This window comes from Bufo bufo, chromosome 5, assembly GCF_905171765.1.
Source record: "Bufo bufo chromosome 5, aBufBuf1.1, whole genome shotgun sequence".
NCBI classification, from domain to species: domain Eukaryota; kingdom Metazoa; phylum Chordata; class Amphibia; order Anura; family Bufonidae; genus Bufo; species Bufo bufo.
The window spans coordinates 85,989,340-86,015,342 of record NC_053393.1 but is presented as its reverse complement, the minus strand read 5'-3'; the positions used below and the strand labels follow the sequence as shown (position 1 = coordinate 86,015,342).

General features: G+C 51.3%; 1 protein-coding gene and 1 long non-coding RNA gene across 3 annotated transcripts in view; one reads left to right on the top strand and one right to left on the bottom strand.

The window, feature by feature from the left end:
* Positions 1-26,003, bottom strand: part of NBN (nibrin) — a 54,229-nt gene that overhangs the window by 4,073 nt on the left and 24,153 nt on the right. For both annotated transcript variants that reach the window (XM_040432263.1, XM_040432265.1), the window contains exons 12-15: positions 13,880-13,960; positions 10,822-10,980; positions 8,757-8,870; positions 8,248-8,297 (exon numbers count right to left, since the gene is read on the bottom strand). In XM_040432263.1, the coding sequence (XP_040288197.1) occupies positions 8,248-8,297; positions 8,757-8,870; positions 10,822-10,980; positions 13,880-13,960 (404 nt within the window). The remainder of the gene's footprint in view (positions 1-8,247; positions 8,298-8,756; positions 8,871-10,821; positions 10,981-13,879; positions 13,961-26,003) is intronic.
* LOC121001273 lies at positions 6,545-20,930 on the top strand. Its single transcript, XR_005779018.1, has 3 exons — positions 6,545-6,700; positions 19,090-19,093; positions 20,918-20,930. It is a non-coding gene; the product is annotated as an uncharacterized LOC121001273 (long non-coding RNA).

Here is a 26,003-nt window from a genome sequence, read left to right as displayed (position 1 = left end):
CAGACATCGCATATTGTGTGCTGGTCTTAAGAGAGCTCCAGGGAGGTGAGAGATCCCCTTTAAGGCTACAGTAACACGACCGCGTGTCTGCAAACATGGGAACCGGCCATGTGAACTCCGTGCAGCGGTGCAGACCCACTTTTGTGGTGCGGAGGCACAGATCGGAAAACCCACCGAAACACATAGAAGCCCTTCCGTGGGCTCCTGGGTCCATGCCTCCACACCATAAAAGATAGGACATGTCCTATAAGTGGCCGTATCATGTGGATCGCGGACCCACTCAGCATGGAGTTCATGGGTTTGGTGTCCCCGCGGTTTGCCGTCCGCAAGACAGACATGGCTGCACCACGGTTGTGTGAATGTATCCTAAAATGACATCTAATAAATGTCTCACATGGGATAATTTACCTTCATGTCAGGATCCCCTACAAATTGCAGATGATCCCTGGGGATCCCAGCAATGGTGCGCACTGTGATCAGCTCAACTCTGGGGGACTTTTCTAACAAAAAGGGATTTGTACTGTAAAGACCAACCTTTAAAGAGTAACTAAACTTTTGATTAACTTTTCGGTAAAATTACCCAAATACCCTAATAACACTTTTTGCAATATATTTTATTAAGGCATTTTGAATTTTTAATAAAGATACCCCTCCGAAAATCCACTGTTCTGTACACCGTTGACTTCTCAGGAGTGTACGGATTCTACACTTTATGAATGGGGCCGCAGCGCAGGGAGTACGGGCAGGAGCGCACATTGCTGCTCCTGTCCGTGCCCCCCCCGAGGTTCACTAAATGCTGTACCCATGTGCTATGCCAGGATTAGCTGAACGGAGCGGGCTTCTGCCTCTGCCTGCTTCGCTAAGCTAAAAGTCCTGCATGTAAGCTTTTAGCTTAGTGAAGCAGGAACAGGCAGAAGCCCGCAGGGTACAGCATTTAGTGAACCTCGGGGGGCACAGACAGAAGTCAACGGTGTACAGAACAGTGGATTTTAAGATCACAGGGAAAGGTGCGCTTTAGGGGGGTATCTTTATTAAACATTCAAAATGCCTTAATAAAGTACATTATAAAAAGTGTTATTGGGGTATTAGGGACATTTTACAAAAAAGTTAATTAAAAGTTTAGCTACTCTTTAAAGGGCTTCTGTCACCCCACAAAAGTCTTTTTTTTTTTTTTTGGATAGTTACATTCCTTATAGCGCGATATAGGAGAATATAATATATATAATAGTCTTACTTACTTTCATGCGGCCGTTTCTTTAGAAAACAAAGTTTTATAATATGTAAATCCGGTCTCTACCAGCAAGTAGGGCGTCTACTTGCTGGTAGCCGCAGCAGAAAACCGCCCCCTGCGTCGTGTTGATTGACAGGGCCAGCCGTGATCTCCTCCTCCGGCCGGCCCTGTCAGTATTTCAAAAATCGCGCGCCTCTGTTCATTCGGCGCAGGCGCTCTGAGATGAGGAGGCTCGTCTCCTCAGAACTCCCTCAGTGCGCCTGCGCCGATGACGTCTTCTCTTTCGGTGATGTCATCGGCGCAGGCGCACTGAGGGAGTTCTGAGGAGACGAGCCTCCTCATCTCAGAGCGCCTGCGCTGAATGAACAGAGGCGCGCGATTTTTTAAATACTGACAGGGCCGGCTGGAGGAGGAGATCACGGCTGGCCCTGTCAATCAACACGGCGAGGGGGCGGTTTTCTGCTGCGGCTACCAGCAAGTAGACGCCCTACTTGCTGGTAGAGACCGGATTTACATATTATAAAACTTCGTTTTCTAAAGAAACGGCCGCATGAAAGTAAGTGACAAGATTATATTCTCCTATATCGCGCTATAAGGAATGTAACTATCCCAAAAAAAAAAATATGACTTTTGTGGGGTGACAGAAGCCCTTTAAGTAAGAAATTTATAAAAATACAGGATATAATGAGATCTGCTAAAATAATTCACACATGTTCATGTAACTGTTTTTGAATGTTCTCAGAACCAAATATGTAAGAATAAAATGTAGTGATTATGAAATCATATTATTTAGTGCCAGGACATCCATTCAAGCACACTACAATGAAGCGCTGCCCGACCGCACCCCAGAAAATCGTTACAAGATGTGGAAAGATGACGTCGCCTTTCATTGATCAGACGGATACATTCCAGGGTGGATGCTGATTTTCCAGTGGATGAATTTAGAGGTTTAGCTGGAAACTGATTATCGTAATGTAATGATTTTTATGGTTCAAGCAAATAAATGGATTTTTTGTACTCACCGTAAAATCCTTTTCTCGTAGTAGGCATTGGGGGACACAGCACCATGGGTATATGCCCAGCTGCCACTAGGAGGCTGACACTAGAAACAAAAAAGTGTTGGCTCCGCCCAGGTGGGCTATACCCCTCTGCAAGAGCCGAGATACACCAGTCGGTACAAAAGCAGTAGGAACGCCATACACCTGAACAAACAGAAAACTGAACGCCAACAAGTCTTCAACTGGGGAAACCCAACGACCACAAATCGCCGGGACCACAACAAGAAGAAACTCAGTAAGAAAATGGGAGGGATCTGTGTCCCCCAATGCCTACTACGAGAAAAGGATTTTACGGTGAGTACAAAAAATCCATTTTTCTCGTGCATGGCATTGGGGGACACAGCACCATGGGACGTCCCAAAGCAGTCCCTGAGGGAGGGAAGAAGAACGCCATGTCGCCAATCTAAAGCACAGCTGCTTGCAGAACCTTGCGCCCAGGCTAGCGTCAGCGGAAGCCAGAGAATGAATGTGATAAAACTTAGAGAAAGTGTGAACTGACGCCCAGGTGGCGGCCCGGCAGACCTGGGAAGCAGATGCCTGATGACGCACCGCCCAGGAAGCCCCAACTGCCCTAGTCGAATGAGCGGTCAACCTGGAAGGGGGAGCACGGCCCTTTGCGATATAGGCCCTCCTTGACAGCCGACCGAACCCAGCGAGAGATGGTAGCCTTGGAGGCAGGCAAAACCCCTACGAGGACCCGCCGGGACCACGAAAAGGGAATCCGAACGACGGAAAGGTTCGTGAGGCGAAGGTACAGGCGAAGGGCCCGAACAACGTCAAGGCAATGGAGGGATTTCTCCCTAGGGTGAGAAGGATTAGGGCAGAAAGAGGGAAGGACGATCTCTTCATTGATATGAAACGAGGAGACCACCTTTGGAAGAAAAGAGGGAACGGGACGCAACACCACCTTGTCCTGATGGAAAACCAGGAAAGGCGAACGGCAAGAAAGCGCCGCCAGTTCGGAAACCCGGCGGATGGAGGTGACTGCCACTAAGAAGGCCACCTTGAACGAGACAAACGACAGAGAGATCTCTGCCAAAGGCTCGAAGGGAGAAGACTGAAGGGCGCCAAGGACGAGATTCAGGTCCCACGGCTCCACTGGAAAACGAAAGGGGGGGGCTCGGCGAGCGACACCCTGTAGGAAAGTCCTAACCTGAGCCCGCGAGGCCACAGGACGTTGGAAAAGGACTGAGAGGGCCGAAATCTGTCCTCTGAGAGAAGCTAGGCGAAGACCCTTCTCAAAACCGGCCTGAAGGAAGGCCAGAACGTTAGGGACGGAGAAATGAAGAGGGCGGAAGCGCCCAGACTCGCACCAGGTAAAATACGCTCTCCAGGTCCGGTAGTAAATACGGGCTGACTGGGGTTTGCGAGCGTGAAGCATCGTCTGAATGACAGAATCCGAGAGGCCACGGGACTTCAAGACCGCGGTCTCAACGGCCACGCCGTCAAACGAAGCTGAAGTAAATTCGGGTGGTACAGAGGACCCTGAGAAAGGAGATCGTGGCGCAGAGGAAGTCGCCACGGAGCGTCGGCGAGCAGAAACACTAGATCTGCGTACCACGCCCTGCGGGGCCAATCCGGAGCCACCAGGATTGCCGAAACCCGGGCTGCCTTGAGACGCTTGAGCACTCGGGGCAGGAGGGGAATGGGGGGGAACAGGTACAGAAGGTTGAACTGAGACCAAGGCAGAACTAGGGCGTCTACCAGCGAAAGCCTGAGGGTCTCTGGACCGCGCGACATAGCGCGGAATCCTGTGGTTGAGACGTGACGCGAAAAGATCCACGTCCGGAGTTCCCCATCGGTGACAAAGTTGGAGGAACACCTCTGGGTGAAGAGACCATTCGCCCGGGTCGACTAGCTGACGACTGAGGAAGTCTGCCGCCCAATTGTCGACCCCGGGAATGTGCACCGCGGAAAGGACGGGAACGTGGAGTTCCGCCCAGCGCAGGATATGGGAGGCTTCCTGCAAGGCCATCACGCTCCTGGTGCCCCCTTGGTGGTTCAGATAAGCCACGGCGGTGGAATTGTCTGTTTGAACCCGGACCGGGAGACCGCGAAGACGTGGGGTCCAGTGAGACAGTGCCAGGAAAATTGCCCTGAGCTCGAGTACATTTATCTGCAGGGAGGACTCCTGAGCAGACCAAAGACCCTGGACTGTGAGAGAGTCGAGGACAGCTCCCCAACCCAAGAGGCTGGCGTCCGTCGTGACCACCCGCCAACTGGGGGGAAGAAAGGAACGGCCCAGGGACACCGTCCGAGAAGAAGCCACCAGGAGAGGTCCTGGCGAAGCTGGAGAGGGAGACGAACCAGGCGATCGAGACCTGCCTGGGACTTGTCCCACCTGGATAGAAGAAACAACTGAAGGTCCCGGGAGTGGAATTGGGAATAGGGAATGGCTTTCGAAGGAAGCCACCATCCTCCCCAGGACGCGCATACACGTCCTGATAGTCAGGGTGGACGGGCCGCGGAGAAGCGTCACCCCCGCCTGAAGGGAGGCAATCTTTCTGGGGGGAGAAACACCCGCCCGAGGCGAGTGTCGAAAATCATGCCCAGGAAGGGCATCCTCTGGCATGGGACGAGGGAGGACTTGGAGTGGTTGACGAGCCACCCGAACTGGGAAAGAGCTGAGAGGGTGATGTGCAGGCTGGACAGGTTGTCCTCCAACGACGGGGCCCGAATCAGAAGATCGTCTAGGTAAGGTATCAAGGCGACCCCCCTGGCACGAAGAAGGGCCATGAGAGGCGCCAACACCTTGGTGAAGACCCTCGGAGCAGAGGCCAGGCCGAAGGGCAGGGCTACGAATTGGAAATGAAGAGAACCTACCGCGAAGCGAAGGAACCTTTGGTGGGAGAGGGCAATGGGGACGTGGAGATAGGCGTCCTGAATGTCTATGGACGACAGGAAACTCGTCCGACTCCAAGGAGGCGATCACCGACCGGAGGGATTCCATACGAAAGTGACGGACCCGGACAAAGCGGTTCAGCGCCTTCAGGTCCAGGATAGGACGGAGCGAACCGTCGTTTTTGGGAACCGTGAACAGATTCGAATAGAACCCCCGAAAGCGTTCTGACTCTGGAACCGGAACGATGACCCCTAGAGAGCGAAGGGAACGAATGGCCTGAAAAAAATCTTCTGCCCCGGAGGGGGACCTGGGGGGCGACGTCAGGAAGAAACCGTCCCGGCGGAAGATCGGAAAATTCGATCCTGTATCCGGAGGAGACTACCTCCAGAACCCAAGCGTCTTCTACACTTGCTTGCCAGACGTCCTGAAAGGCGAGCAGACGCCCTCCCACCTTGACGGAGTCATGCGGAAGGAGGTTTAGTGGACTGGGGGCGAGCAGGTTTGGGCTTGGCATGCCAGGAGGGCTTGGTCTTAAAGGAAGGCCTGGAGGCCTTCTTGTCAGATCGGGCAGGGGGGGCCCGAAAGGACCGAAAGGACTGCGCCCGAGAGGACGACCCAGGAAAGCGACGGCGGCGAGGCTGATTCTGGGGAAGAAGAGAGCTCTTACCGCCAGTGGCCTCCGAGATGAGCTCCTCCAAACGCTTCCCAAAGAGCTTCCCGCCGAGAAAGGGAAGGGAAATCAGAGCCTTCTTGGAGGCGGCATCTGCCGCCCAAGAACGAAGCCAGATGGTGCGGCGGATGGCCACAGAGTTAGCGGCCGCACGGCCGGATCGGCGGGCCGATTCCATAGAGGCATCGCAAAGAAATTTGGACGCCTGATAAATTTGAGAGGCAAGCACTGCCAGTTCCCCTTGATCAGAGTCTGGGGGTAAAGCGCGAACAAGCTGTTTTGCCCAGATAGCGCAGGCCTTAGCCACCCAGGAGGCGGCAAACGCAGGACGGATGGCAGCACCCGCTGCGATGAAAACAGACTTGGCCAAAGAGTCGACCCGTTTGTCAGCGGGATCCGACAAGGAAGCCGCGTCAGCCAGGGGAAGGGTAGTAGCCTTCGCCAGGCGAGCAACCTGAGGGTCTACCTGAGGAGGAACCGTCCAAGTATTGACAGATTCCTCAGAAAAAGGATAGGGGACGTCAGAGGCCTTGGTAAGATGAAGGCGCCGATCAGGATGACGCCACTCTTTAGCCAGAAGTGCGTCCAGATCCTCGTGATTCGGGAAGACCACAGTGGAACGCCTAGTCCGGCGGAAGGACACCGACTCCAGGGAGGAGGAGGAGGGTACGTCCTGCACATGGAGCGCGTCACGGACGGCTTTGATGAGGTCCTGAATGGCCGCAGACATCGCCGAGCACCGCTCTGATTCAGAATCAGAAGCGGAGGAGTCCCCAGGAACGGCGGAAGCGGCTGAAGAAGAAATTTCGCCCGACTCAGACCTAACCGGGGAGTGATCCGGGGTAGCTGAGGAAGAATGGGACCCAGCCGAGGCTGTGCGAGGTCGCTTGCCGGACCTCGTACCAGAGCGGGAACGGACATCCCCGGCGGGGGGGTCCCTGCCCGAGGCGGCCGCAATCTGAGCGGGCAGACGGTCCAAGGACTGCGCTAGGGATTGGGAGAGGCTGGCAAGGTTACCTATGGCCTGGGACAGGGTAGCAGCCCATTCCGGAAGGACCGACAAAGAGGGGGCCGCAGGGGCGGACTGGGTGGGCCTGGGGGGAAGGCACTGCACGCAGAGAGAGGAAGACTGACCGCATGGGAACTTCCTATTACATACGGAACAGGCGTAATGAGTGGAAATAGCGGCAGGGGGAGAGGGGGCCCGACCAGAAGAAGACATGAGGGCGATGGAGGAGCCTGCAAAGCAAAAAAGAGTCAGCCAGAGGCTGCCTACCAGACCCAAGGTGCTGTGTCCCACAGAAGCACGTCCAGAGAGCCGAGGCGCAGGAGAAGCAAGATGCGACAGCTGCAGGCAGGACAGGAACCGGTAGTCAAGAAAGACACGCCCCCCCCAGCAGCCCGCGCTGGTGCTGGATTGGTTGGAAAAAACGCGGCTCCCAGGGCACCGCCCACAAAGGGGAGGGAGGAGAAAAAAACCCGGGAAGGCAGAAGGCGGAGACGAAGCTCCGCCCCACGTGACCTGCGGCCTAGGCTGGAGAAAAGCCGGGGCCTCGAGTAGAAAAATGCTGCCGGAAACGGACGCCCGCGATCGCGGTAACGCCCGGAGGCAGCAGCAGAAGCGGGGACGCAGCACAGATTCTCTGGGAGTGCGGGGGCCCCGAAGGCCAGGAGTTAGCCGGAAGAAACCCGCAGGTACGGGAAGGAGCCGAAAGAATCGGCCGTCTTAAAGGGCCAGGCCCTAGAAACGAGGGTGCCCCAAGGAAGTTTTCCCCCGCAAAAAGAATGCCCAGGCAAGCGTGCAGTGCCCCCAAGAGCCATCAGCCTCCCTAAACTAAAAAGGGGGCCAGGACAAGAGGTGGTTGTGGTGGGTGGAGGGGGTGGGGGTGGGGTACCGCCATACTCACCTTCCGACGTTTTCAGGCGCAGCAATAGCCACCCCCTCGGCGGACTCAACACGGGAGCCGTGGGTCCGCCGGAATTCCGCTGCGGAAGCAGATAGTGGGGACTGGGTGGCTGCCGGGTACCTGAGTACGCGCCCGCAGGGGGGCAACTAAAGTGGAACACGATGGAGCCACCCCTGCGTCCTGAAGAAACCTGTACAAAAAAGGAGAAAAAAATAGAATAAAATAAAAAATAAAATTAGCAGGATGACCTGCAAAACAGGTCATGTCTGCCTCCTACGGACACTAGAACTAGACTGGTGTATCTCGGCTCTTGCAGAGGGGTATAGCCCACCTGGGCGGAGCCAACACTTTTTTGTTTCTAGTGTCAGCCTCCTAGTGGCAGCTGGGCATATACCCATGGTGCTGTGTCCCCCAATGCCATGCACGAGAAATTATAGCATGCAGCTGACCATGCAGTGATGGGGGAGGGGGTAGTAGATGGAGGTTTGCTGAAGGATGGTCGGGTGATCTACAAAGGATAATGAATGTGCAGGACTCACCTGAAAAGATCGTCGGCCAGTGACTGTTCTCTGGCCTGTTGAGTTTGCTCCTGTAAAAACAGAAAACTTACAGTAAATGTTCCATTATAATAAAACGTCACATTACACTGCGGAGCTGTTTTAGCCAATGGCCCAGATCTGTTTGTCTTTTGCACTGCAGGTACACGGGTGACACCAAGATCAGGAGTGTCAGCTCTACAGCAAAAGGACTAGGAACGATGTGAGGCCAGCACGGATGTATCCAGCGACTGAGGGTGCCAGTTTCTAAAATGTGGGTTTTCACGTAAATATGAATTTCTTCCCTGAAAAGGGCACCAAGGTGGGCGATTCTGGTTCCCACATTATCTTATCTCCTGTACCCGCACACTATGTTGCGGCTGGCACTGCAGTACATAAACCCATCAGAAAATAAAGCTATATTTGAAGGATCCACAAAAGGACCATAAATAAGTGTGAGTAACAGGTCTGTGTAACTTCTGCTTTTATATTTCCCCTTTTACACCCCTCACCTCCATTTCCTGGCGCAGCCACTGTTCTAGCTCCGAGTTCTTCTTCCTGTCATGTGCAATTAGATCAGAGCCTCCAATGATGTGAGGAAAGCCTCCAGCTCCTGGATATGTTATCTGTTAACATGGAGGATATTGCTATATGAGGTATCTAGACACAAGCAAACAGCATACTCCTACCTATATGGACTCAAGCCTGGCTCCAGCATGTCACATATCTAATGTCAGCCAACAGCTAAAAAGGTTCTACACTGTAAACTCCTTTTTATTAGTCGTGTCCTCAACAAAAAGAAAGGGGAGAGAAAAGGGAGAGGAGAGAGAAAAGAATGGAAGCAGAGAGAAGGAGAACAGAGAGAAGAGATAAAAAAAGAGAAGAAGGAAAGAGGAGGGAAAGAAGAGAGAAGAGGAAGGAAAGAGGAGGGAAAGAAGAGAGAAAAGGGAGACAGAGAAGAGAAAAAAAAAGAGGAAGGAAAGAGAAGAGGGAAAGAAGATAGAAGAAAAAGGGAGAGAGAGAGAAGAGAAGAAAAAAGAGGAAGGAGAGAGAAGGGAGAGAAGAAAGGAGAAGAGAATGAGAGAACGGAAAAGAGAGGGTGGAAGGGAGAGGAGAGAAATACAAAAAGGAAAGAAGGGAGAGGAGAAAAGAGATAGAGAGAGAGAGAAAAGAGATAGAGAGAGAGAGAGAAGAGAGAGGAGAGAGAAGAGAGAGAGAGGAAGGAGAAGAAAGAAGGGAGAGGAGAAAAGAGATAGAGAGAGAGAGAAAAGAGATAGAGAGAGAGAGAAAAGAGATAGAGAGAGAGAGAAAAGAGATAAAGAGATAGAGAGAGAGAGAAAAGAGATAAAGAGATAGAGAGAGAGAGAAAAGAGATAAAGAGATAGAGAGAGAGAGAAAAGAGATAGAGCGAGAGAGAAAAGAGATAGAGAGAGAGAGAAAAGAGATAGAGCGAGAGAAAAGAGATAGAGCGAGAGAGAAAAGAGATAGAGAGAGAGGAAAGAGATAGAGAGAGAGAGAAAAGAGATAGAGAGAGAGAGAGAGAAAAGAGATAGAGAGAGAGAGAGAGAAAAGAGATAGAAAGAGAGAGAGAGAAAAGAGATAGAAAGAGAGAGAGAGAAAAGAGATAGAAAGAGAGAGAGAGAAAAGAGATAGAGAGAGAAAAGAGATAGAGAGAGAGAGAGAGAGAAAAGAGAGAGAGATAGAGAGAGAAAAGAGATAGAGAGATAGAGAGAGAAAAGAGATAGAGAGATAGAGAGAGAAAAGAGATAGAGAGATAGAGAGAGAAAAGAGATAGAGAGATAGAGAGAGAAAAGAGATAGAGAGAGAGAGAGAAAAGAGATAGAGAGAGAGAGAGAAAAGAGATAGAAAGAGAGAGAGAGAGAAAAGAGAGAGAGAAAAGAGATAGAGAGAGAGAGAAGAGAGAGAGAAGAGAGAGAGAGAGAAAAGAGATAGAGAGAGAAAAGAGATAGAGAGAGAGAGAGAAAAGAGATAGAAAGAGAGAGAGAGAGAAAAGAGAGAGAGAAAAGAGATAGAGAGAGAGAGAAGAGAGAGAAGAGAGAGAGAGAGAGAGAGAGAGAGAGAGAGAAAAGAGATAGAGAGAGAGAGAAAAGAGATAGAGAGAGAGAGAGAAAAGAGATAGAGAGAGAGAGAGAGAAAAGAGATAGAGAGAGAGAGAGAGAGAGAGAGAGAGAAAAGAGATAGAGAGAGAGAGAGAAAAGAGATAGAGAGAGAAAAGAGATAGAGAGAGAAAAGAGATAGAGAGAGAGAGAGAGAAAAGAGATAGAGAGAGAGAAAAGAAAGAGAGAGAGAGAGAGAGAGAGAGAGCGCAATAGTGTGGGGCAGGGGGAAAGGAAAGAGAGGGAGAACACAGACTAGAGCTAACAGATGAGGCGCTGTACTTAGCATTCCCGAATAATGTTTTTTGGTTTGGTACACCAGGTTCCCTTACTGCCAAGGAGAACTTTTCTTTCTGCGGATGTCCCCTTAAACATGCGGGACAAGCATGGATAAGCGGTATTCATAGTTGTGCACTAATACTACAGATGATAAATCCCATCAGCGTCTTCACATTATTACCTTCCTGAACTTCTTGAAATTAGCCACATTCTCTCGATTGTCTTTGATGATGGTCTCACTGTTTCTTGCTGGCCGACTAACAACTAAAGATCGGAACTCCGATGCCAAGAGTCTACTCGGGAGCCCATCATCATTTTCTTGTTTTGGTCGGAAAGGCATCTAAAACAAGAGAGCACAAGATGTGGTAGAGGAGAAGTATGTACCGGTAAATGTGCTATGCAGAGTGCCTAAGGGAACCCCTAAGGGGAATGTGTCATCGGAAGATGATCTAATGGTTAGATCCCATTTTTATGTTAAATATATATTTCTTCATTTTTGGTGATTTTTGTTTTAATTTTCAATCTAATTATCTATATTTAACGGGAATCCATCACCAGCGACCTCCCTTTCAAACAGTTTGCATAGAGACATAGCTGTGGATCACCCAATTACAACAGTGTTGATCCGAGGCAAAGTAGGCCTTTGGTGCAATAAGGGTGTCACCATTGCTCCACCCCTTCCTCACTGCTTTGCTGCTCCCTGGCACTGTCAATCAAAGCAGCCAGGGAGGTACTGGTCACAACAAGAGCAACGGTAATGCCCTCATTGCACCAGAGGGCTAATTTGCATATTAAGAGTATCAGAACTCAGGAATGGCACCTCGGATCAACAAAATTAAAAAATAATTTTTAATATGTGTCTAGGTATACAGGTGGATAGGGAGGTCACTGGTGACAAATTCCCATAAGAAATATACTAAAACCATGCAGTTTTCACACTGGCCGCCATGTTGAGACTTCCTGTTCTGTACAGATAAGGCTACTTTCACATCTGCGCTTTGCCTTTCCTATGACGGATCTCAATAGCGGGGGGGGGGGAAACGCTTCCGTTTTGTCCCCTTTCATTGTCAATGGGGACAAAACTGAACTGAACAAAGCTGATTGCTCCAAAACGCATTCCATTCCGTCTGGTTGCGTCCCTATCGCGGACAGAATAGCGATGCAAGCAGCGTTTTTTCTGTCTGCGATGTGGTGCGGTGCAAGATGGATCAGTTTTCTTTTATGTCCAAGATCCGCGCCCCTCCCCCCTTGACTTACAATGGTTTTAGAGACGGATCCGTCATGGCTGTTTTAGAGATAATACAACCGGATCCGTTCATAACGGATGCAGACGGTTGTAGTATTATGACAGAAGCGTCTTTGCTGATCCATGACGACTGGTGTGAAAGTAGCCTAACTTGTCAGGAGACATTGCATTATTATCACAGCCAGGTTTACAATGACATATGTCACCTCTGTATAGATAACACAGAAGTCACAATAGGTGATATCACCGCTAAGGCTACTTTCACACTGGCGTTTTGGCTTTCTGTTTGTGAGATCCGTTCAGGGCTCTCACAATCGGTCCAAAACGGATCAGTTTGCTCTAATGCATTCTGAATGGAAAAGGATCCGCTCAGAATGCATCAGTTCAGTCTCCATTCTGCTATGGAAACGGACACCAAAACGCTGCTTGCGTCTGATGAAACTGAGCCAAACGGATCCGTTCTGACACACAATGTAAGTCAATGGGAACGGATCCGTTTTCTATGACACAATCTGGCAGAATAGAAAACGGATCCGTCCTCCATTGACTTTCAATGGTGTTCAAGACGCATCCGTCTTGGCTATGTTAAAGATAATATAAACGGATCCGTTCTGAACGGATCCAGACGGTTGTATTATCTGAACGTGAGTGTGAAAGTAGCCTTATCCCCTCTCTCCTGACCTCTGCACAGAGCATGACTCGAAAACTCTTCCATATAAAGGTCCCCTCCAATCTATTGTGTCTATGGCCCATACGGCTGCTCTCAAAGAACTGGCAGTCTTGACATATTTTCCGCCTAGTGGCGAGTGTGAAAACAGCAGGATTTTAGACTTTTTTTTATTTTTATAAAAGGGCATCCATCAGCAGATCTGTACCTATGACACTGGCTGACCGGTTACATGTGCACTTGGCAGCTGAAGGCATCTGTGTTGGTCCCATCTTCACATGTGCCCGCATTGCTGAGCAAAATGATGATGTTTTACTATATTCAAATGAGCCTCTAGGAGCAACGGGGGCGTTGCCGTTACACCTAGAGGCTCTGCACCCTCTGCACTTTGATTGACAGGGCCAGGTAGTGTAAACGTCACCATGCCTGGCCCTGACAATCAAAATGCAAAGAGTGTGGCATTTGCAGAGAGAGCAGAGCCTCTAGGTGTAATGGCAACGCCCCCGTTGCTCCTAGAAGCTCATTTGCATATATATATATAAAAATCATTTTTCTCAGCACTGAGGGCACATATGAACATGGGACCAGCACAGATGTCTTCAGCTGCCAAGTGCACATGTAACAGGTCAGCCAGTGTCATAGGTACAGATCCGCTGACAGATGCCTTATAAATATAGATAGGGACAGAGGGGGGAAAAAATATCATCCAAAATTTGTAAAAATGTATAAATAAATAAAAAATTATGTCTTACATAAAAAGTTGATCTAAGCAACAGGTCATTTTCTGATGAACCTATCTTTCTAGATCGGTCACCTGTATCTCCATAATTGTAGGTTTTCTTGCGCTCAGCTCCAGCAGAGGTACTGCTCTTTTAGGCCCTCGTTGTGCCTGCTTCTAACGGTCTAGCAGAAGGTTTACATGTCTGGCCACACTAAGTTCATATGTTTGGGCTGGAAGCCTTCAGTAAAGGTAATCTCCAGCCAGAAACTGAAAACTCGCTTTTAGCTGGAAAGGCCATCTCTTCCACCACAGCGATAATGCATGTAGGGCGTGAGGGTCCAGTTCCTTCGGTTGTCCCCCCTGGTAGCGATTAAGGCTGGGGACATCACGCCTAGTATAATATTACATTCTGTAAATGGAGTGTACATAATCCCCAAGGGGTATGGTTATGGAAATTCCGGGATCGCTGACAGAAACAAGACACCCTCTGCCAACTCACCCACCAATCCTGCCCAACTGCAGGCCGGGGGTCCTAACCAACACAGGGAAATCCGTGCACCACATTATGATAGGTTCTCATCAAAAACAGTAGAGGGGGTGATTACTTTTGCTTCTTCATGCTGAGATATAGGTTCCTGTTTGATGTCCGGCTCAGTCTTTATTGTCTGGACACCCGCTGCTGGCACCTACAGAAAAAAAAAAAAAACACAAGACACGTAACATATCTGTATGGTGGCAACATCAGCCGGCTTCCCGGCGGGCGAATATATGCAAGGAATTTACAATTAGAGGGAAGTAAAATCCACAATATTAACTGAAAATAATTAATCCTCTGAAGCAACGATACAAACCTTGCAGGAATGTCACGCTCTGTCCAGGTGGAGCCTGTGAACATGGGCGTGCTCCTGACTAAAGACAGACCTTGTAATCTAGTTAACCCTTCAGCAGTGACAAAATCCTGTTTGAATACGTTAGTAAAGAGCCGACTCACGCTTTTTCCAAATGCGCCCGGTTACCACAACCCGAGCCGTCTCCATTAGGGTACCTGCAGATTTGGTGCGGATTTCTGTGCGTTTCCACACCAAAAACTGCATGTGTTACTTGTGGTTTTGCTGCAGCTCTCAGATCCATTGAAATGGGGGAAATCCGCACCAAGAATTGCACGGAAGAAAAAGGCAAGATGTGCATGTGATTTGTCCAATCTCATACACTTTGATGGTACTGCATTACACGGTGGTTTTTCCACGCAAGTATCCGCGCAGAAAAACAGCACGTGATCCTCACCCTGTGCAGGTGCCTGTAAAAGACATCTGTCAGCAGTTTTGTACATTGGCTGACCTGTTACATGTGCGCTTGGCAGCTGAAGGGATCTGTGTTGGTCCCATGTTCATATGTGTCCACATTACTGAGTAAAACAATGTTTTAATATATGCAAATGAGCCTCTAGGAGCAACGGGGGCGTTGTCATTACACCTAGAGGCTCTGCTCTCTCTGCAACTGCCACGCCCTCTGTACTTTGATTGACAGGGCCAGGCAGTGAAAATGACATCACATCTGGCCCTGCCAATCAAAGTGCAGAGAGTGCAGCAGTTGCAGAGAGAGCAGAGCCTCTAGGTGTAATGGTAACGCCCCCGTTGCTCCTAGAGGCTCATTTGCATATAATAAAACATCATTATTCTCAGCAGTGCAGGCACATAAGACCAACACAGATGCCTTCAGCTGCCAAGCGCACATGTAACAGGTCAGACAGTGTCATAGGTACAAAACTGCTGACAGATGTCTTTTAAACCAGGTTTCTGAAAACAAACATTCAGCACTCTCTAGGCTTTTGAATAAAACAAAACAACTTTATTGGACTTCCGGGATATAAAAGCAATAGACTATGCCGCAGGAGCGCTCTTAGTTATGGCTTAGTCTGTGGCTTTTATCCGCTGAAAGTCCAATAGACAAAGAACTGGATGGATATCACAGTATGGATTCGTCCCACCGTCCGTCCACCATATGTGTGGTTCTCGCCGCACACTTACCACTCCGTATCAGTGTACCCTAAGTACTCCAGGAAAATCTTTATCATTTAGACCAAAGGTAATCATAAAAAGGAGACTTTTGTATTACTTACCAGTAAAGTCTCTTTCTCGCTCTTCCTTGGGGGACACAGGAAACCATGGGTATAGCTCTGCTCCCTAGGAGGCGTGACACTAAGTGAAAGCTGTAAGCCCCTCCTCCATCAGCTATACCCTTCAGCCTGGAGAAGAGACTGCCAGTTGCGTGTCCAAGTAGTGAAAGATAACCACCAACCGGAAAAAAGAACTGTCGAGCCCCAACGGGGGCAACCAAGCCGGAACCACAACTGTAACCCAAATGAAGGGCGGGTGCTGTGTCCCCCAAGGAAGAGCGAGAAAGAGACTTTACTGGTAAGTAATACAAAAGTCTCCTTTTCTCGCCCATATTCCTTGGGGGACACAGGAAACCATGGGACGTTCCAGAGCAGTCCCAGAAGGGAGTGACCAGAACAAACTAGACCAACACCAGAGGCATCAATCAACTGCCGCCTGCAACACCAGACGGCCTAAAGCAGCGTCAGCCGACGCATGAGTATGCACCCTGTAGAACTTGGTGAAGGTGTGCAAGGAGGACCAAGTGGCCGCCTTGCAAATCTGCTCCGTAGAAGCCCGATTCCTCTGAGCCCAGGAAGCCCCGACCGCTCTAGTGGAGTGAGCGGTAACACCGAGGGGCGGAACCTTGCCCTTGGCGAGATAAGCCTCAGTAACAGCCATCTTGACAAAACGGGCGATAGCAACTTTGGATGCCGCCATCCCTCTGCGCGACCCCTCCGGAACCACAAAGAGCGAGTCAGTACGCCTGAAAGAGCTGGTTACCTCCAGGTAAACCTTGAGCGCCCTGACAACGTCCAGGCGATGAAGCTTCCTCTCCCGCGGGTGGGAAGGGGAAGGACACAAAGAGGGGAGAACGATGTCCTCGTTCAGATGAAAGGCGGAGACCACCTTAGGAAGGAAGGAAGGGACCGGACGAAGAACTACCTTGTCCTGGTGGAACACTAGGAAAGGTTCCAGATAGGAGAGTGCAGCCAATTCGGACACCCTCCGAAGAGAGGTGACGGCTACCAGGAAAATAACCTTGCAGGACAGAAGTCGCAAGGAAACCGTCCGCAGAGGCTCGAAAGGAGAAGCCTGGAGCGCTGAGAGAACCAGGTTCAGGTCCCAGGGCGGTACCAGAGGGCGGTACGGGGGAACCGCGTGAGCCACGCCCTGAAGGAAGGTCTTGACAGGGCCAAGGGGGGCCAGTGGGCGCTGAAACAAAATGGACAGCGCAGACACCTGACCCTTCAAAGAACTAAGGCCCAGACCTTGGGCAAGTCCGCTCTGCAGGAAGGACAAAACGGTGGGGAGAGAAAAGCGGAGCGGAGGAATCCCCAGATCGGCACAGAACCCCAAATAGGTCCTCCAGGTCCTATAATAGATCCTAGAAGAGGACGGCTTACGGGCGCGGATCATGGTGCGGACGACGTCCGCAGAAAAACCCCTACGTGTCAGGACGGTGGTCTCAACAACCACGCCGTCAAACGTAGGGACCTTAAACGCGGGTGGAAGATTGGTCCCTGAGAGAGAAGATCTTCCCTGGCGGGCAGCGGCCAGGGCGCGTCTGCCAGGAGCAGCATGAGGTCGGCATACCAAGACCGGCGGGGCCAGTCCGGAGCGACCAGAATCACCGAGACACCTTCCGCCGTGATCTTCCGAAGGACCTTGGGCAGGAGTGGGATGGGAGGGAATATGTATGGACGCGCGAAGCCTCGCCAAGGAAGAACGAGGGCGTCGGCTCCGCAGGCTCCCGGATTCCTGGCCCTGGACAGATAGGCGGGGACCTTGTGATTGAATTTGGAGGCCATGAGGTCCACGTCCGGTATGCCCCAACGAAGGCAAATGGCCTCGAACACCTCCGGGTGAAGAGACCACTCGCCGGGGTCGACGGTGGTGCGACTGAGGAAGTCCGCCGCCCAATTGTCCACCCCTGGAATAAAAATTGCAGATAGGGCCGGGACGTGGGCTTCCGCCCAACGGAGAATGCTGGTGACCTCCCGCATTGCTGCAACGCTGCGAGTGCCCCCCTGGTGGTTTATGTACGCCACGGCCGTGGCGTTGTCCGATTGCACACGAACTGGATGACCCTTCAGCAGATGAGTCCAGTGTCGCAGAGACAGAAGGGCCGCTCTCAGCTCCAGGACATTGATCGAGAGTTTGGACTCCGATGGAGACCAAATGCCCTGGACGGATCGGGGAGGAAACACGCCTCCCCAGCCCAAGAGACTGGCATCGGTTGTAACCACCAACCAGTTGAGCGGCAGAAAGGACCTGCCCAGAAGAGGGGACTGCAACCACCAGTGGAGAGATGACCGCACCGGAGGCGATAGATGGAAGGGATGATCCAGAGACTCCGGCGATTTGTCCCAGGAGGAGAGGATCGCCCGTTGGAGAGGGCGGGAGTGAAACTGCGCAAATGGGATCGCCTCGAAGCAGGCAACCATCTGCCCCAAGACCCGCATGCAGAAGCGGAAGGACGGTCGACGGTGGAGAAGGAGACCCCGAATCGCCCGACGGAGGGTCAGTCGTTTTTCCGAGGGAAGACGTACCTCCGCCGCTTCCGTGTCTAAAAGCATTCCCAGGAAGACTAGTTGTCTGGCGGGAGGAAGGGAGGACTTGGGGAAGTTGATGACCCAACCGAATCTCGCCAAAGTCTCTAGAGTGAGATCCACGCTGGCAACCGCTTGGGAAAGGGACGGAGCCTTGATGAGGATATCGTCCAAGTACGGTAGCAGAAAAACACCCCTGGAACGGAGTAAGGCCAAAACCGGGGCCAGGACCTTGGTGAACACCCGGGGGGCTGTTGCCAGCCCAAAGGGAAGGGCGACAAACTGGAAGTGGAGGTCCCCCACGGCGAATCGGAGGAAGCGATGGTGACACCGGGCTACCGGAACATGGAGGTAGGCATCCTGTATATCGATGGAAGACATGAAATCTCCCTGCTCCAGGGAAGCCACCGCGGAACGGAGGGACTCCATCCGAAACCGTCGGAGGAGAAAACGGTTGAGCTTTTTTGAGGTCCAAAATGGGCCGCACCGAACCTCCCTTCTTGGGAACTACAAAGAGGTTCGAATAGAACCCTTGGAACCTTTCCTCTAGAGGAACGGGGGTAATCACCCCCCTGTCCAGTAAGGCTTGAACAGCCGCGGAGAACGCAGCCGCGCTTTTCGGGTCCCGCGGGGGGCGGGAGCGAAAGAACCGATCTGGAGGGAAGGACGCAAATTCGATTTTGTATCCTGAGGACACAATTTCGAGAGCCCAGGCGTCGGAGACGTGAGCCATCCAGATGTCCCTGAAAAGGAGGAGCCGGCCCCCCACCCGGGTGGGTGGGGGCGCGCCTTCAGGCAGAGGACTGCTTTGCTGCGGGTGTGCGGGCAGCCTGCGGCCTGCGCCAGGAGGGCTGCGCCCGAAAAAACGGCTTCCTACGCTTATCCTGGGGAGGGGCCGAAGCGGCAGCTGCGGGGGGAGCCCCAGAGGTCCTGCGGGAGGACCGAAAACGAGACGCACCGGGGCGTCCGCGGGGGGCGCCCCTGGCTTGGGGTTGAGGAAGATGGGTGCTTTTACCACCCGTGGCCTCCGAAATAAGCTCGTCTAGGCGGACCCCGAAAAGGCGGGAACCCGCAAACGGTAGCCCCGCCAAGGAACGTTTGGAGGCAGCGTCTGCTTTCCAAACCTTCAGCCAGAGCTCCCTCCTGACGGAAACCGCCAGGGCGGAGGAGCGTGCAATAAGGGCTCCCGCATCAAGGGAGGCCTCACAAACAAAATTCCCGGCCCGAATAATAAGCTGGGCCAAGGAACGTAGGTCCTGGATGGGGACGTCCGAGTCCAACTCCTGTTCCAGCTGCGCACCCCAAGCAGAGATTGCTTTACCTGCCCAAGCAGAGGCAAAAACCGGTCTGAGAGCAGAACCGGAGGCAGCAAAAATGCCCTTGGAAAGGGTCTCCATGCGACGGTCCTCCGCTGACTGAAGAGAGGACCCGTCGGGAACAGGGATGGCCGTGTTCTTTGACAGACGGGCCACAGGGGGGTCCACCTTGGGTGGGGACGACCAGGTGGCCACGACATCGGCTGGAAAAGGATAGCAAATGTCCAGCTTCTTGGGATTGACAAAACGGGCGTCCGGGCGAGCCCAAGCCTTAGACACCACGGAGGAGAAATCAGAGTGGATTGGAAAGACTTTTGAGGCCTGCCTGGGTCTGATAAAGGAGACGCTAGCTGCGTCAGAGCTAGGGGGGTCATCTTGCACCTTAAAGGTGTCACGAATATCCGAGATGAGTTGACCCATCGCAGAGGCTAGCTTGGACGGCAGGGCCGAGTCCATTTCCAAATCTGAAACCGCCAATTCACCTTCAGAGAGCGAATCCTTTGGAGAGGAGAGGCTCGTCTGAGTGCGCACGCGTGGCGGGGAGAGGGAGGCATCCGAGGAGGAGGCTCGCTCTACTCTAAGACGCTTCTGAGAGTGCCTAGCTCGGGAGGGGTCACTAACAAGGGGTGAACCCGCTGCAGCGGCAGAAGCGGTGGACCCGGAGGGCGCGACAGTAAGAGTGGCGTCCTGCGGGGTAGGCGGCCTGTCTATTAGGCGGCCCACGACATGAGTGAGGCTTTCCACGGCCTGGGACAGGGATCTAGCCCAGTCAGGCGGGTCAGAGGAAGCAGGGAGCGACACAGCGGGCGACTGAGGCTGCGGTGGAACTCGGCATGCAGGACAGTGCGGATCAGACTGCCCCCGGGGAAAGGGTTCCCTACAAGCAGTACAGGCATGGTACCAAGGCTTGGCGGCTGCAGAAGGGTCTGACATGGTGGAAAAAATGTTGCCTTAAAGTGGGAGACCCCAGGGCAAAAGGAACGGGGATTACACCCAACAACAGTACTGGTGGCACGGAGGGGGTTAACAGTCCTACCAGACCCGGATGATGCAAGCGGCAGCAGCAAGGGGAGCAGACTGAAGGAGGCTGTGGAGGAGAGGCAGCAGGCACGGGGATGAATAGCTTCAGGATCGGACGCAGAGAGGATTCCACGCAGCACTATGCGATGTGGAGCCCGACGAAACCGGAAGTAGCGGAGCGCTGTGAAGCTCCGCCCACCCCTTGCCGCGCTGAAAGAGACGCAGAGCCGCGCGCGCGCGGCAAAATGATTTTAACCCCCGAGGTGGATGAGTGCCGGCCAGATGAAATGGCGCCGTTCGCGCCAAGAAAACGGCCCCCGCCGCGCCTGATGTGGCAGACGGCCTCCTGCATACAGCCGTCCCCTGAAGGCAGAGTTCGTGCCCTGCCGCTAAATAAAGGATTTTGCCCAGATAAAGTCCCCCCCAAATGATACCCGGAGGTTGCCGGTACGATATGCCCATGGGGGGGGGGGGGGGGGGGGGGGATGTAGCAGCGGTGGGAGGAAGGAAGGGGAGGCTGGAGCAGCCACTCTCACCATACGCTGTCTTCGCCCTCAATCCATCCAGCAGGGTCGCCCCTTCAGCTACTGGCACCGCAGTGGCAGGAAGCCGGGGGAGGGACTTGGCGTGCGGGCGACCCTTGAGCTGGCGGGACGCAGGGGAGCGAGGCTGCCCTGGTCCACCTTGTCTTCTGTGGGGGAGGCGGCAGTGCGGAATTACCGGCACTGGCGCAACTCAACCCCGGGAGAAACAGAGGGGTCTAATGCGCCTCTGTTGTCCCTGTAAGTAGAAAAAAATCGAATTAAAACAACAAAAAACGCAAAAATAAAATTATAGGAAAACAACCCTGCATAAGCAGGGGGTGTCTTGCCTCCTTGGACACTAAGCAAAAACTGGCAGTCTCTTCTCCAGGCTGAAGGGTATAGCTGATGGAGGAGGGGCTTACAGCTTTCACTTAGTGTCACGCCTCCTAGGGAGCAGAGCTATACCCATGGTTTCCTGTGTCCCCCAAGGAATATGGGCGAGAAAATAGCAGTGCCGACAACTCTGTTACCAATGGCTATATTCCTGATTTATCAGCCGCCATTCCTCCATGTGATCTGGACTGTGACCCTCCAAATACAAAGCATCTAAGATGTGAAACAGAAGTCATCCCTTCTATGCATTCCTCACAGGGACTCGTGCCTGGAGACGCTGTGCATTTGGAGAGTCAGATTGGGGGTCACATGGTACTGCAGAGGCTGACTAATTAGGTGGACTGCTAATCTAATATACATAAAAGAAAAGGCAGTTGTCTTCTAAGGCTACTTTCACACTTGCAGCAGAGCATTCTGGCAGGCAGTTCCGTCAACGCAACTGCCTGCCGGATCCTGCAATCCGGACGCAAACAGATGCATTTGTGAGACTGATCCAGATGCGGATCCGTCTGACAAATGCATTGAAATACCGGATCCGTCTCTCCAGTGTCATCCGGAAAAACGGATCCGGTATTAAATTTCTTTAACGCAAGTGTGAAAGTACCCTTAGGGGTTGTGCAGTCTGTATATATTGATAACCTGTCCTGCGGATTGGTCATCAACATCTGATCGGCAGGAGTCCGACACCCAGCAATTCTGCTGATCAGCTGTTTGAAGAGGAGGCGACGCTCCATACGAGCGCTACTTCTTCATTATTAAGCATCGCCTAGGAAGTGAAGTGTAATTACAAGTACTTGCTCCATTTGCTTGAAAGAAGTGAGTACTTGTAATAACACCACGCCACAGGGGGGAGAACGTGCAGTGTAACGAAGAGGACACCGCGCCGCACCCTCTTGAAACAGCTGATCAGCAGGGGTCCCAAGTGTCGAACCCCCACCGATCAGATATTGTGGATAGGTCATCAATATGTACTGGCTGCACAACCCTTTTAAGACTGGATTTACATCAGTGTTTATAAGTGCTACCAGCAAGTCAAAGGGTCTTCTTCTGAGGTTCCCATGTGTCTGTACTGCTCCTCACAGCTCCAATGGAAAGACCACCGCCCCATAACAGTGTATAGAATGCCGAAACGGAGATCATTTATCAGTATTTAGCTGTAAAGGGATTGTCCAATGAATACAAGCACAGTCCATTTGCCCTATTCGGGTAGACTGTCGTCTAGGCTTGAGCCAATCGACCTTTGGATCATAGATCCAAAGTCGATTCATTCAAATACTTAGATTTTAACGCCGTTTACGTACAGCATTAAAATGTATTAGCAACGTGGATATCTGCGTATTGAAAAACTATTTAAAATAGCAATCCGAAGTGGGCTTTGTAACCGGGGGACCAGCCAGTACCAGAGCCCAGTTCAGATATCTATTTTAAATTCTTTTTCAATACGCAGATATGAATATAGGAGGAATTCGCCAAAGTCTTGCACAACTTCAGGCGACAAGAATATATGCGCCACGGAGCCAATACATTTTAATGCTGTACGTAAATAGCGTTAAAATCTAAGTATTTGAATGAATCGACTTCGTATGATCCGAAGGTCGATTCGCTCAAGCTTACTGTCGTCAACCAGAGCGGTCCCCTATATGAGACAGAAGGGAGAGCCATTTTGTATGAGCGGCTTCTGTTTTAGCAGACTCGAGCCGACCAATGCTCACAGTACATGCATCCGCGCGGGTGCAATGCGTGACGTGAACGCATAGCACCCGCACTAAATCCTGACCCATTCATTTCAATGCGTCTGTGTACATGAGCGGTTTTTTTTTTTTTCACGCACCAGTTCTGCGTTGCGTAAAAAAAAACTGCATATTTTATAATTCTGCGTTTTTCACACAGCCGTGGACCCATAAAAGTGAATGGGGCTTCAGTGAAAAACGCATTGCATCCGGAAGCAAGTGCGGATACAGTGTGTTTTTTACTGATGGTTGCTAGATGTTGTTGTTTGTAAACCTTCAGTTTTTTTATCACGCGCGTGAAAAACGCATCAAAACGCATCGCACCCGCGCGGAAAAAACTGAACACAATCGCAGACAAAACTGACTGAACGTGCTTGCAAAATGGTGCGAGTTTCACTGAACGCACCCGGACCCAATCCGTCACGCTTGTGTGAAAGAGGCCTAAGTGTAGACCTGCAGCAGATTTATCACAGGGCCGGCTGATACATGTGGTGCAGGGAGACACTTTCTTTGACTCTATACCAACTACTCTTTGGCTTAATTTGGGAAAGATTTTTGCATCAGAATTGTGGGGCAGTTTTGGTGCAAAATGGTTTCATCAGCTAAGGGTCCATTCACACGTCCGTAACTGCTTTGCGGTCCGCAAATTGCGGATGTGCAAAACACGGACACCGGCCATGTACGTTCCACTTTTTGCGGACCGCACATGGCCGGCACTATAATAGAAATGCCTTTTCTTGTCTGTGTCTGCGGACAAGAATAGGACATGTTCTATTTTTTTGCAGGGCCGCAGAACGGAAGTCCGGATGCGGACAGCACACTGAAAATGAATGGGTCCGCACCAGTTCCGCAAAATTGCAGAACGGATGCGGACCCATTTTGCGGACGTGTAAATGGACCCTAAGGCTACTTTCACACTTATGTTGTTAATTCCAGTATTGACATTCAATAAAGGAATTAAATGGATCCGTTTTGATTTTGCACATCAGAATGCATCGTTAGGATGCGGTTGTGTGAAATCAAAACAACAAAAAAATAAATAAAGGGATCCGTCACTAAATACACTGAAAGTCAATGGGGGACAGATCAGGTTTTTTTATACCATTGATCATTGACTTACATTGTTTTCAGTGCCAGATCCATTTTTTTCCGTCTTTATGACCAGCTTGCTGCGGTATTGTGTCCGGTCACAAAACAGAGTGCTGCCGGAACGGAAGACATCCTGATGCATCCTGAACGGATTTCTTTCCATTCAGAATGAATGAGGACCAAACGGAAATGTTTTTTTCTGGTATTGAGACGGGCGGCCCATTGTAGAAATGTCTATTCTTGTCCGCAAAACAGACAAGAATAGGACATGCTATATTTTTGTGGCGGGGCCACGGAACGGAGCAACGGATGCGGACAGCACACGGAGTGCTGTCCGCATCTTTTGCAGCCCCAACGACGTGATTGGGTCTGCATCCGAGCCGCAAAAACTGCGGCTCGGATGCGGACCCGAAAAACGGTCGTGTGCATGAGGCCGAAAGACAATGAACCAGCAGAGAGTGTTGGGAGATATAAGATCAGCTTACTGAACAAGGGTTACTACTGTGGTAAGTCCCATGTGGTAGTCGAAGCGACTGGTTAAGAACATGAATGTGTGCAAGTACCATGGGTCTACTGAATAGTGCAGGCAGAGCTACACTAGAAAAAAAAATCTTAAAGGGGTTCTCCAGAATATAGAAATTGATGACCCATCCTTAGGATGGAGGTCCGACAACCAGCACCACCACTGATCAGTTGTTTCGGCCTGCCGTGAATGTAGCTGGAAGCAGACAGCGCCATACAACTTGTAGTGGCCATCCCAGGGTACTGCAGAACAGCTGCCACTCACTCAGTGGGAGCCGAGCTTCTGTACGCTGGCGCTGGAAACTACTATATGGAGCCTTCTGTTTCCACTCTATACAATGTCTACGTTTCCGGCACCACAGCTGCCCAAAACAGTTGATCGTGGGTTAAATCCCCATCGATCTGATATTGATGACCTAACCTAAGGATAAGTCATCAATATCTGAAGCCTGGAGAACCCCTTTAAGAAGCCTCGCACCTTGCTTAAAGGGAGTCTGTCACCAGGAAATTCACTGATAAACCAGGTACAATGCCTTGTAGGACTAGATCAACCGGAGGTAATGATACCTTTCACTTACAGAGCCATTGTTTCGTTCTGGAGAAAACTTTTAATCCATATGCAAATGAGAAGTTAAGTGCACAGAGGGCGGGCCCAAGCCACTCGGTGCACTCTTGCTCCTCCCTCTCCTTCTTGAGACAGACAAAGCCAGATGAGATAACTAAGCAGAAACTTGGCCCTGTCAAATCAAAGGGAGAGAGAGGCTGGCAGAGGAAGCAGGAGGAACAAGGGTGCACAGACTGGCATGGGTCCGCCCTTGGTGCACCGAGCTGCTCATTCGCATATGGTTTAAAAGCCGAATCAAGCAACTAATCACTAAGCGAAAGCCGTCCTAACATTCAGCTGATTAACAGTGAGTTTCCTGGGGACACACTCCCTGGGGGGAACACCCACTTGTTACTACATATTAAATGGTATTTTGAAAAATATTTAGGGCGACCTAAAAAAAAAACTGATTCCGTAAAGCAAAAACGTGCATGGACTCCAAGACAGCAAAGGGATCTCAGGCGTTTACTGCAGCCGGTGACCCTTATAGAAAGATACAAGGACAAAGTCTGTGAGCTGGCCCCACAATAATAGACAGCATGCCTCCATAAACACATAACTCCAATCTGCTGATGTGAGAATAGCCGCCCTCCTGGGTTCACGGCCCTCTGCGGCCATTGCTCTGGTAACCGGCATACCTTTGGAAACCGATTCTTTTCATTAGGAAACAAGTTTAATCATTTTATTTTTGTGCGGATGTGTGTGACTGACAAAATGTGACACTGCAACAAAGGCCGACGGCCACAGTCGGCAGAGCGCCGGGGAGACGGCGTCACCCACCCGGCCCCCCATGTCACACACATTACTAAACTATTCAGCAGCAGGAAAATCACCAGAGCTGGGGATTCACATTTTCTCCTAAAATTAAACAAATGAAGGTCAT